This window comes from Astyanax mexicanus, chromosome 22 (assembly GCF_023375975.1).
Source record: "Astyanax mexicanus isolate ESR-SI-001 chromosome 22, AstMex3_surface, whole genome shotgun sequence".
Lineage (NCBI taxonomy): Eukaryota > Metazoa > Chordata > Actinopteri > Characiformes > Acestrorhamphidae > Astyanax > Astyanax mexicanus.
In genome coordinates this window covers 3,807,663-3,820,099 of record NC_064429.1, presented here as the reverse complement: position 1 = coordinate 3,820,099, position 12,437 = coordinate 3,807,663, and the positions used below count along the sequence as shown (strand labels likewise).

Sequence of the window (12,437 nt, the reverse complement as noted above, 5' to 3'; positions counted from 1 at the left end):
GGTCTTTCAGCAAAATACTGAATACCTATTCGTCTTCTATCGGTCTCAAAGTCAACTGAGCAAAATGTATTCAAGTGAATTATAGAGGCATGTGTAGCACTCAACGATCTCTCACCAAGAGGTATGCTACCCTAAAGTAACCTCTCAGAGCCTTTTCATTGGGCAGGGGTGTAAGCACTTTTACACCCTCTTACCCCCATCCCCACCACCAGAGCCATCGTGTATCCTGGTGATTTGGGGAGATCAGTTGCAAAATCAAGGACTATTTGGGACCAGGACTAAGATGGTAGTTTATTAGCAGGAAGTGCTCAAACCTAAAACCTGAAATTCTGTACCAGAGTTTGCTTCAAGGTCCATGTCATTCTTACTATATATATACAGTACTACAGATCTATATTTTAGTGAGCTACACAGGTGGAGTCTCTCTATACTTTAAATTAATTGGTTTGTTAAATGTTAGTAATGAGTTTGGTGATTTGCTTTGCCTGGTGTTTCTAGCTCTCTGTCAGAACCCGACTCTCCTTCGTGTACACGCTTTCACCCCGCAGCAGAATGAGTGTAAAAGATTCTATAAATAAGGATTAATCTACTGTTACAGTAAATAAATGAACTCCCAGTCTAAGCGTTTGTGTTTTTACTGCTGCACACCAAGGGGAGTCGGATTTCGACACAACACCAGTTCTTTTTTTGCACTGGTTTGTTTTAAGACTGACTCAGCCTTCTCTAATTAGTCTGAAAATCCAAACCGGACCATGGTTCAGTAGATCCAGACCGTGGTTACATCTCTTTGACACCTGCTTCTTTGGTTCAAACCCAAACTGAAAACTCTGAAAGTTCTGACCCAATAAGGTGGTTGTGAAAGCAGTCTAACAGTGTGAACATATAGTGCAGGAGGTAAGTGATATTTGGGCCCTGGTAATTAACTGATCTCTAAGAGTTACTGGTACAAATGTCTTACACACAGGGCACTGATTGGGTGGAGGCATGGGTGCATTGGTTGAATCAATGGTGAGACCACCTCTCAATGTATGGGAGTTACCATTCTTAAGGGGTCTAGAATGGGTTTGGGGTCAGAAGAATGATACGTTTCAGAGTCTTTGAAAGTGCATGAGAGGGTGCAGGTCTCAGTATTATGAGTTACAGGGTGGTAGGTAATAGAAAACTCAAAGCAGGAGAAAAATAAAGAAGAACATGCCTTACTGGAGTTAATCATTTTAAATAAATATATATAAAAGTGTATTCATTTAGTTATATATACAATTATTTTTTTATGTATTTGTTTATTTATGTTTATTAATTTTATGTGCATTTATTTATTTATCATAATCATTTTAATTAATATTCATATATAAATATTATTATATTTGTTTTTTTCCCCCATAGACAAAATATAGGTAAATTGAGAAGTTAAGGCATAAATGAAGCAACAAGTCTGTCAATAGGCTGCGCAAATCTTTTCTTAGTAATGTTTAAAAAAATGAGTGAAGTAAGACTTAAATCATGGGAAGATCCCTTACTTTGTAGCTTAAATTTCTACACAAGAATCAGAATAACTTGGCTGGTGACTTTTTGTGCTTACTATAAATTCAAATTACTTAAAATAGGATACAAAATCTAAGTGAGACTGAATAAGATCCTTGTTCATTAAAAAAGTAAAACAATCTTAAAACAAATGCTTACCAAATAAAAATTTTTTGCAGTTCGCTTGGATGGCATAAATCATGCGTTTGCCTCTTCGATTCTGGGGTCACAATACGATGTGATTGGAGGGTGGAGGCCTGGACCACAGCAAGAGCCCCAAACTCACAAGCCACAGCTAACTGGGACGTCACAACACGTGTGAGGGGTGACCAAATCCAATTATATACATGTTGGCCTGGACTTCTGCTATGTGTTCCAGGAAGAGGAAGAAGAGCTTCTCTGTGAATTCCACAGAATTCTGGTGGGTAGGACTGTGCCGGGATTTCCAGCTGTGGGATTTCCAGCTACAGGACCTCCAGCAACAAGCTCCGGCCGGCGCTGACAGGTCCCACAGACTACAGTGCCAAAACCTTACCAAGCCTAGATGGACAGCACCGATAGATAGACCAAAAATGACAGCAGCTGATCAGGAAACGGCCTGTGACCACACTCTGGCCTGCCCAGTCCCAATCTGTGCTCCAGCACCCTAGGTCTACGCTGGCGTCTCCACAGCTGCTGTTCTCTCTCATGGACACCCTGGAATATGTTTCAAAATTAAGGGTTCACTTCACACCTCTGTATAAACCCCACGGTTTGGTACGTTTTCGGTACAGTTGGTGGAAAAAATAAAGAGGCTGGGCATCCTGTATAACCGCAACATAATAATAACATTGAATCTTTATTATAATCATGTTTTGTTTTTTGGGATGGAATGTTTTAACGGGGCTCGAGCACTTATTATTAAATATAAATCTTGTTGGAACAAACAAATGATAAGCTACTGTGGCTCTTTATTAAAAACAAAAACAACAGCATTACTTTAACTACTTAAACTACACATTTTTTTCTAAGCATATAACTAGAGAGAGAGAGAGAGAGAGGGTGAAAGAGAGAGACACACACACTCGCACACACACAAGAGATTCAGATTGCTTTAGCAGGGTTTTCCTCAAATGGCTCAAGTGATGTCCTGCAGTCTCCCCTTCAAGCATCACCGCTCACTATCGGAGTCCTCACTCCCATACCAGCAGCTCCATGGACACATCATACACCTGCTACCCAATGCTGGATCTGAGGAGGCATTTCTAGTGATAGGGAGAATTCATACATATGAAGGGGTGTTGAGTAACTGGCCTTACTAACTGTAAAGAAAATGCAATAAAAAATATGATTAGATAATAAATCAAATTAAATTTATTTGTATAGAGCTTTTTACAACTGGGGGTAGGGGGTGGGGGGGTGTTTAAATGAGGAAGGAGGAGTACAAACAATGCAAAATCACTTCCTCAGGAACCCAGTTTCTATTTAATATCTCACACTGCAAACCAGTCGAACAGTCTGAAGCTCTGTTCAACACCCCTACTCACATTACTCCGTGCTTTTAGGTAAGAATATTATTTCTCATTTCCTTAAATGTAAATTGTAAAGGGGAAGTTTTTCCATATTACTAAATGTAAAATGGGCAAATAGTAGTTGCATTATTCACCGTACAGTAATCAGGTTCAGTATTTATTTGTATAAACACATCTTTAGTATGTGACTGATTGTATGTAAATTGCATATCTTGTTACTTTTCTGGAGTGAATTATAAATAACAATATTGTTAAATAACAATAGAAACAGTTTTTTTGTCACATGCAAGATAGTAATGTCTCTGAACCTTACAAGTAATGAAAAGGAATATCAGCTATAGTCAAGAACTGTTTCTGATTCCTTAAATGTTTTGCATTTGAACACTTTACAACCAGCTGGCCACAGATCTAATGATGTAAACATTACTTTCTGGGTGGAACATTGGCCCTTTTTCCCCACATCTACCACAAAGACTAGAAGCGATTGTCCAATAAGAAAAGAGAAACAAAATAACAGATAGGTTCCATAACATCTAGACCATATGTGTTAAACTCAAGGCCCGCGGGCCACGTCTTTTTATGTGGCCTGCGAGAGCATTAAAGGTCTTAGTGTCTAAAAATAAATAGGTGTAGGTGCTGGTGGCATAAAGCTCATTAAGTAATCAGTCTCATAAATTTCCTTGCACCTTATGAATATTGTAGTTTTAATTTATATTAAAGCTACAAGTATTTTTATGAAGTTATTAATTATAAACCACAATATCAGGATTTTAATCAATGATTACAATTCTAATACGGCTGACTCAATTAGATTCTTATTGGCAGCAACTTGGTGAAAATAAATGGAACATTTATTAACACATAAAACTAATCTAAACACAAAAATTACAAACAGGAATCAGTATATTTACAAAATCAGAGATAAATGGTTATTTATCTAAAGGTGTGTGTGTGAGAGAGAGAGAGAGAGAGAGAGAGAGAGAGAGAGAGACATAAGGGGGGAGCGTGCATGTGTGCGTGCTGAGTGCGCTGAGTTTAAACGTGAAGAGTGGTGTTTCCACTGTAACTTGGTTCAGCTGTCTTTGCTGTGATCTCTGTTGAACCAGAACAAAGACTGAAGCTGGGTGTTTAAAGGACAAATTTTTTTAAAGCTGTTGCTGGGTTCTAGCTTTTAGAAATGAGAAACACAGTAGCTGTATTTCAGTGTTAGAAAAGAGAAAGAGATTTGCATGCAGAGAAAGATCTAAGTTATATTGTACACAGATTTCAGTTTGGAGTATAAACAGTTTCGGATTTAATTAATAATAAAAATACATTTACACTGCAGTGAACTTAAGATAAAATGTTCTTCATGTAAACTATGCCCAGATGTTTTAAAGTTGCCCAGATGTTTTAAAGTCTCACGTGTTGGATATGTTAGAAAATATCCATGATTTCCGTCCTCACTGGATTGAGGGAATTTTCAGCCTTCTTGTAGAAAGGGTTTTGACGATGTCCAGGAAACTTCTTCTGGAAATGGTTCGTCCTTCTGGCTTTTGAATCCAGGAACAGTTTTAACAAGTTAAGAAAAGGGATCTGGCTGCTTTCCTTGTCTTTCCGAGCTGTCTCCCGTTGCAAGCTTGTCTTTGAAGAAATAACCATGTGTAAACGTTGATAAGACGTTTGGCTAAAGTTCTAATCTTGAAGGTTTGGGCCTAGAGGTGGTTGCTTTGTTCTCTTGGTAGAACAAAGGAGAGGCCTTGTTGTCATGGTGTTCTTGGTGTTTTTTCTGTCTCCCTGTTGAGCTGTTTATCTGTGGAGGGGTTACTCTCTGTACAATGGTTTTGTAAGCTGCGGAGCCACACCATTATTTCTTTTTCTGGTGTTGCTTGCATTGTGCATTACTGGTGGTGCTACCACCTACTGGTTGCCTAGGGAACTTACATAGGTCAGAAGTGTGCTTTGACCAAAAACTATTTCCCACAATGCACGTTGATTGTGTTACCCGCAAAGTTACGGCTTACCGCCACAGACCACTGAAGTCGTGTAGTCATTTTGTAGTCAGTGCCATGTTGTTTATGCCCATATTTGGGGTTCTGTGTCTAAAGAGGTTCAGGTCTATGGAAAATATGAATGGGCTTTTCAAAAACTTGCCCCTATCACTGTCTGTAGTAAATTAATATGTTCAGAACCCTGTTACTCCTGAACATCACTGTATCCTTTAAATTACAAGATTGTTTAATGGTAGTAATTTTAAAAAAGTACGTGCGCTAAGCTAATGCTTATGTTACAGCACAGCTGCATGGAATACCAGAATACTCAATTTTGCACTATACCAGCGAACTTAGGCCAGATCGCGTTTTGGATTCTTCTTCTTCTTCTTCACCGAGGATCATTCAGAGAGGTGAAAAACTTCTGTGATGCTGAGCAGTGTAGCCTGTGTTAGTGCTTTTAAATTCAGATAATAACAGAAAGTGAGCTTTAGCTGCTCAGTGGCTCAGTTCAGCTGTATCGCTTCCCTGCAGGTTTAAAATTTAATTACAGTCATTAGTTCATACTATTTACAACAGAACTGATCCAAATAAACAACTAACTATCTACCATCGCTGAGGCCAGATGTGTGATACAGCAGAAAAACTATCAGGACAGTGTTAACTACCACTGAGCTACCCCAGCTAGAAGAACCATAGACTCTAATACAATGAATGTAAAAAGGCTTAATATGGGTTTTCTTTCCACTAAAACCTTTTATAAGGACACATTTTAACATGGCTTAATGTACTAAAACAACAAGCCAGAAACACCAACATCTCCACCAAAATGTATTGCACTGCATAATAAATTTAATCTGAATCTTAATAAGATAAACAAACCCCTGCCTACAATTAACCTACAATATTAACCCGCTGTAAAATCCAGATAGGATGAGGAGTAAACAGGCTGGATGAGGAGCTCCAGCAGCAGTAAATGATGTATTTTGAGTTTGCTGATGTAGCTGGTCTGTCAGTATATAACTATAAATATTCTCAGCTACACTGGTAAAACGTTTAACGTACAGTGTTAAAAGATGGTTCTGGAGTAACACTGTGCTGTTGTTTTAGTGATTTCCACTAGTACATTAGTTGGTTCAGTTCTGTGTAACACGGAGTTTTCGCTGGTGTTGCGCTGAAAAGAGTCCCCTGTCGATCTCTGCAGCTGCGCTGGGAGATCAGTTTACTCCGCTGTAGCATTAGCTAAACGCAAGCATTTTTACGACATTACAACTCTTAAACGACCCTGAAATTCAGAGCACCCAGTAATATTTAGGAGGTAAATGTACACAGAATAAAACGTACAGGGGTCTGAACATATCTATTTACCACAGAATGTGATAGAGGAGGGTTTTTGAAAAGCCCATTCATTTCCTCATAGGGAAAAACGCTTAAACACAAAAGCCGTACGAGGACCACAGTAGTATTACACGGCAGTTGTAGTTATTTATGAGAAAACGCTGCCATAAATGTTTAATGTAATCGAAGCATCTCATTAGTTTGATGCAAGGCTGTTGCAGTCAATTTTTTTTTAAAATGCTACATCCGTCAGGCGTTCATAGCAGCTCACATTTTTTTATTTTATATTAATTAAGCCTCTTTTCAGTATGTTTTGATCAAATGTAATATTATAACTTGTGTTTGATGTTATTTTTTATTCACTTGAATAGTTAACTTTTTAATTGATGGAGTTTGTGGATTTTATAACATTAAAAGGATTTATAACGGAGCAACAAGCAAACATATTTTTTCCATGCAACTGTAACATTTGAATTATAATAAGTAATACATTCAGTTATTAAACATGAAGGAGTAGTTACATCCCTTTTATATTACATTTGATTACATTGTTACATTTATAAATTACATCTGGCCCTTTGAGGACAACCATTATGCCGATGTGGCCCTTGGTGAAAATGAGTTTGACATCCCTGCTCTAGACCATATTTTTTTCATTTATAGCTGAAATGTGTTCCTTTAAAGTAATGAAACATACCCGTCCTGCTTAAAATTTTATAAACATATAACCGTTAAAAAAACGCTTTTATTGTGATAATTTCCGCCTCTGCAGTGCCTTCTCAGGTTCAACTGTGCTATAGGTGGGGATGATGTTTCTATTTTTTACTTTGGCACGCAGACACATCAAAATATGCAGATCAGTTCATTTACAATACCGCCCCCTGCTGATATCCAATCATCTCCTCACTGCTCTCAGAGGCACACTGCTGCTGCTGCTGCAGCTCAGCCAATCAGCTCTCCTTCCTGCCCTGCCTCTAAACCCATACATCGCCTAGTGCCCCTCCCATTTTTTTTTTTTGCATTTTTTAAAATTGTGGCTAATTATTCTACTGTCAAAATTGTACTATTATTTAAATATAAATAATAACTACTGTGGTTTAGAACCTCTCTATTCTGTTACAGTTATGAAGGCTTATGTATCTGTAATGTAGACTGGTTTTAGAACCAGGTCCATTCAGGCTTGTAGGAAACGTGGTGCTTTTAAGCGAACCAGCCCATGTGTCTACCAGTTTTAGTAGAACCTTCAAAACATCACATCAACGTCATCAACAGAGGGTGTTGCACAGCGGCAGTGAACAGAAGCGGTCACGGTTCGCACTGAAGAACCTTGTATTCTCTGGTTCCTTCTGCAAACGAACATTCCTGGTTCTGGAACCTACTTTTGTTGATGGAAATGGGTCGAACCAGAACGTTGTTGGTCTCACATCAGTGGAAAAGCACTATTAGTCGTGCCTAAATGTTTTATATTGCTCTATGCATAACTGCAACTCAGTTTAGAGTAACAGAAATTAGAATACATTAAATGATAAATAAGGTTTGAGACTTATAAATTCATAAATAAAATGATTTATTGGTTTGTCTAGCACTAGTTTCCAAACCACCTATGAGCACAAATGTGATTTCTTCTCTTTTTTTTACTTACAGCATCAACAGCATCATGACAGAAAATTATCATACCAGCGACACCAACAACACCCATGACTTTAATTATGAATTTGACTACTACGAAAGCATAAACCACAATATGGATTCCCCAACTTGCACACATCCAGCTTGTGTATTCTTGGTAACAGTTGATGTGATCATCTTCATCCTGGGTTTTGCTGGAAATGCTGTGGTGATCTGGATCGCTGGGTTTAAGATGAAGAAGTCGGTCACCAGAACCTGGTACCTGAGTCTGGCTGTGTCCAACTTCCTGTTCTGCTGCACCCTGCCCTTCACTGTTGTCTACAGAATCAGAGAAGACTGGATCTTTGGACTCTTCATGTGCAAGTTCATTCCATTCATAGTGTCGCTCAACATGTTCAGCAGCATCTTCCTCCTCGTCATCATCAGTGTGGACCAGTGTGTGCTTGTGATGTTTCCAGTGTGGGCACAGAACCAGCGCAGCATCAGAAAGGCCTCTGTGATCGTCACGCTGGTCTGGATCATCTCAGCAGTGCTCAGCACACCATCACTCATCTTCCAAGAGGTCCACCGTATCCATGGACAGACACAGTTCTGTTTCAATAGTTACATGTCTCATGAAAACTTAACTGCTGTAGTGGTGTGTCGGTTTGTGTTTGGATTTCTGATCCCATTCCTGATCATCATCATCTGTTACATCATGAAGATCAACCAATCTGTGAGGTTTAAAAAGCCCTTCAAGATCATGACGGCGCTGACTGTTACTTACTTCATCTGCTGGCTGCCGTTTCACACTTATGGTTTCATCGAAGTAAACTTTATGAATTATGAAATCAATACTGTTCTAGTTGCACACGTACTTGGCATCTCTCTTGCCAGTGCTTACAGCTGTCTAAACCCGTTTATTTATGCGATCATGGGGAGGGATGTTGAAATAAAGTGGTACAGGTTTCTGTCCAAGATTGAAAATGCACTTGTGGGAGAGAACGAGGACCAGAACACACAGCAATGGCTGCCTTTAAAGGAGGAAAACATTTGAGGTTTTGTTAAAAGTTCCTATAAATTCTGTATTCATAATGCATTTTAAAGAAATAAAATTACAGCAGCAGCCAGAAGGATTTAATAAAAACAAAAAATAAATAAATAAAGATAAAAAGGGGCTATGTAGTATTGAACCTGTATGTGCATGCAGAATCCAATACTGTACAATAAAAATTTCCCAATTAACAAGAACTGAAGCCATGATTTTAACTTCTTTCACACACAGTGAAGAGTTCACCTCATTTGTTGTACAGTCATGAGATTAAAGTCGCTTTCCTACCAGAGATTTGCCATCCACCCCACATTACATGATACTTAGACTTTTTTCTTTAAGCCACAATGATTATAATGTTCTATTAAAATGTTAATGTTGATACATTTGGGATGCAGTAAGCTTCCTTTTTTAGCTGTGTATATGCCCATTGAAAATAAATTAATTTTAGTAGAATTTATTAAAGTTAAAGCTTAGTTGGACGTTTGACTGGAGTTCTCTTGAGTCTCTGCGCGGATCATCTTCATACGAGGCTAAATACGTCTGCTATGTTCTTGCTGGAGTGTTGGGGGGGCTTGACGTGTGCAGGTGTGATGGATCACAGTATAAACCAATGGGGAGTCAGAATGGTACATGTTTATTCTTCTCATCCAATCACAATCAGATTTACCGATCTGATGAATTAGTAACTGATCTGGATGGATAGATTTATCTGGAGAGGAGTTTCATTTTTGAACGATGAGAAGCCGAAATGAAAATGAGCTGAGTAACAAGGCTATTTTTTCAAATGTAAGGAGTAGAAAGGTCAGATAATTGTGTGGAAATGTAATGAGTAGAAGTAAAAATAATTACTCCAGTAAAATAGAGATAACCAACATTTCTACTTAAGTCAGATAACAAATAATTTTTATCTCATTACTTCACACCATAAATATTAATCACATTTCATTTTTACAATTCACTGATTGTTAGAGAGAATGTGGGAGGAGTCTTAATTAAATATAAGACATTTTTATGGTTTGATCTGAGTGTGAAAATGAGAAGATCACCATGACCAGATCCAAAGAGCTCACAGAGACTTTCAGAAAGAAAGGTGGAGATGAAGATGAGCCTGGGTAGAGGTTTAAAAAGATCTCAGAACTTTTCAAAATCCAATGTACCACTGTCTGCTAAAATAGTTATGAGTGGAGAACGTTAAACCAGGGGTGTCCGAACTTTTTGTTGGGGGCCAGAAGGAGAAATATATTTGAAGTCACGGGCCACAGACTCTGTAATAAAACAAATAATGAAATATACCACTTTAAATAATACATTTTTCCTGATAATTTCATTTACACACCGTTTTACTTGACTTACTATCTTTATCTTTGACAGCGTTGTGTAAACTAAGATTTTGCAAATTGATGTTTCATTTCATGATGTCTCTTAATATTAGACTCTAGACAACTTTTAGACTCTTTGGTCCGTTTTTCTGCGCTAGAAATGCGCAGTCTCTCCGCTTTTAGACTCTTTGGCCCGTTTGTCTGCGCTAGAAATGCACACCCTCTCCGCTTTTAGACTCTTTGGCCCGTTTTTCTGCGCTAGAAATGCGCACCCTCTCCGCTTTTAGACTCTTTGGCCCGTTTGTCTGCGCTAGAAATGCGCACCCTCTCCGCTTTTAGACTCTTTGGCCCGTTTGTCTGCGCTAGAAATGCGCACCCTCTCCGCTTTTAGACTCTTTGGCCCGTTTTCCCCGCTAGAAATGCGTGATGAGTGATTAAAAAAAAATATATATCAAAGTTTTTGAAAAGGTTTATTACGACAAGTTTCATTATTAAATAATTGTCCAGCCCTCTGTTTAAGTATTATTGTTTTTAACATGTGCAATATTTTTTTTAAATAACCATATTTACATTTTACAGAAAAACACATTTGGGCAAAAGATATTCATCTATTGTAATATTAAATTTTGTTAAACCAGTATTGAATGGTTTATTTGATAACGTAAAACTTCTGACCTGTTTTATTGAGACAATGTGTTTTTCTTTGTTACTATATATATATATATATATATATATACATATATATATATATATATATATATATATATATATATATATATATATATTAATTGAGGTCGTTTGCCAGTTTTAATTTAATTTGTGTCTGAATCCTCATCTTCAGGGAAGAGCAGGCGTTTGGGTCTTCTAGGTCTCTTGTTATCTTCTGGCTTGTCCACTTTTGAAAAATTTCCACTCAGCAGCATTTAGTGTAGAATTTTTCTACATTTTATAGAAAAACAACAGTTAAAATGGAAAATTTGCCTCAACATGACACCAATGCAAGCTACAAAAACCTGTATATTTGAAGGCTTACATTTGAAGAATAATTGTGTCTCATTACTAATAATATACAGTTTAGCCATTACTGTGAAATAAATTAGCATAGCTATTTCATGGGATAACGCTAGCTAGCTAGGTTAATTAGTTATAGTTTATAACTTACAGCTAGGTTAACTAGTTATCTTAAAGCCAGGTTAGCTAATTAACTTAAAACTAGGTTAGAGAGTTAACTTAAAGCTAGATTAACTAGTTAACTTAAAGCCAGGTGAGCGAGTTCCCTTAAAGCTAGGTTAGAGAATTAACATAATCCTAGGTTAGCGAGTTATCTTAAAGCCAGGTTAGCTAATTAACTTAAAACTAGGTTAGCTAGTTAACTTAAAACTAGGTTAGAGAATTAACTCAAAGCTAGGTTAACTAGTTACTTAAAGCTAAGTTAGAAAGTTAACTTAAAGCTAGGTTAGAGAGTTAAATTAAAGCTAGGTTAGAGAGTTAAATTAAAGCTAGGTTAACTAGTTAACTTAAAGCTAGGTTAGAGAGTTAACTTAAAGCTAGGTTAACTAGTTAACTTAAAGCTAAGTTAGAAAGTTAACTTAAAGCTAGGTTAGAGAGTTAAATTAAAGCTAGGTTAGAGAGTTAAATTAAAGCTAGGTTAGCTAATTAACTCAAAACTAGGTTAGAGAGTTAACTTAAAGCAAGGTGTTAACTTAAAGCTAGGTTAGAGAGTTAACGTAAAGCTGGGTTAGCTAATTAACTTAAAACTAGTTTAGCTAGTTAACTTAAAGCTAGGTTAACGAGTTGACTTAAAGCTAGTTTAGAGAGTTAACTCAAAACTAATGTAAGTTACACCTTACTATAATTTTTAAATTGTAAAAAAAAAACGTAGCCTTATTAGCAAAATGTGGATCCTTTAAACTAAGGATAAGCTACTGTTTGAATTAATGAGTTAACTTGCCTGTAACCTGTAGAACGACTGCATGCTCAACTTGCCATCCTCTGATAGGCTTCTTGGTGTTAGCCGTGCACATTCAACAAGACATGCTCTGGAGGTTTCTGTTGGGTGAAAGTTAGTTATCCAGCTGATTTTGCACAATTCTCACTGCATTTTTGTCTGGTCCCT

General features: G+C 37.4%; 1 protein-coding gene across 1 annotated transcript; it reads left to right on the top strand.

The window, feature by feature from the left end:
* Positions 1–2,975: 2,975 nt before the first annotated feature.
* LOC103045515 (chemerin-like receptor 1) lies at positions 2,976–9,199 on the top strand. Its single transcript, XM_049470559.1, has 2 exons — positions 2,976–3,065; positions 7,985–9,199. The coding sequence occupies exon 2, from the start codon at positions 7,998–8,000 to the stop codon at positions 9,003–9,005; it is 1,008 nt and encodes a 335-aa protein (XP_049326516.1). The 5' UTR covers positions 2,976–3,065; positions 7,985–7,997; the 3' UTR covers positions 9,006–9,199.
* The last annotated feature ends 3,238 nt before the right edge of the window (positions 9,200–12,437 follow it).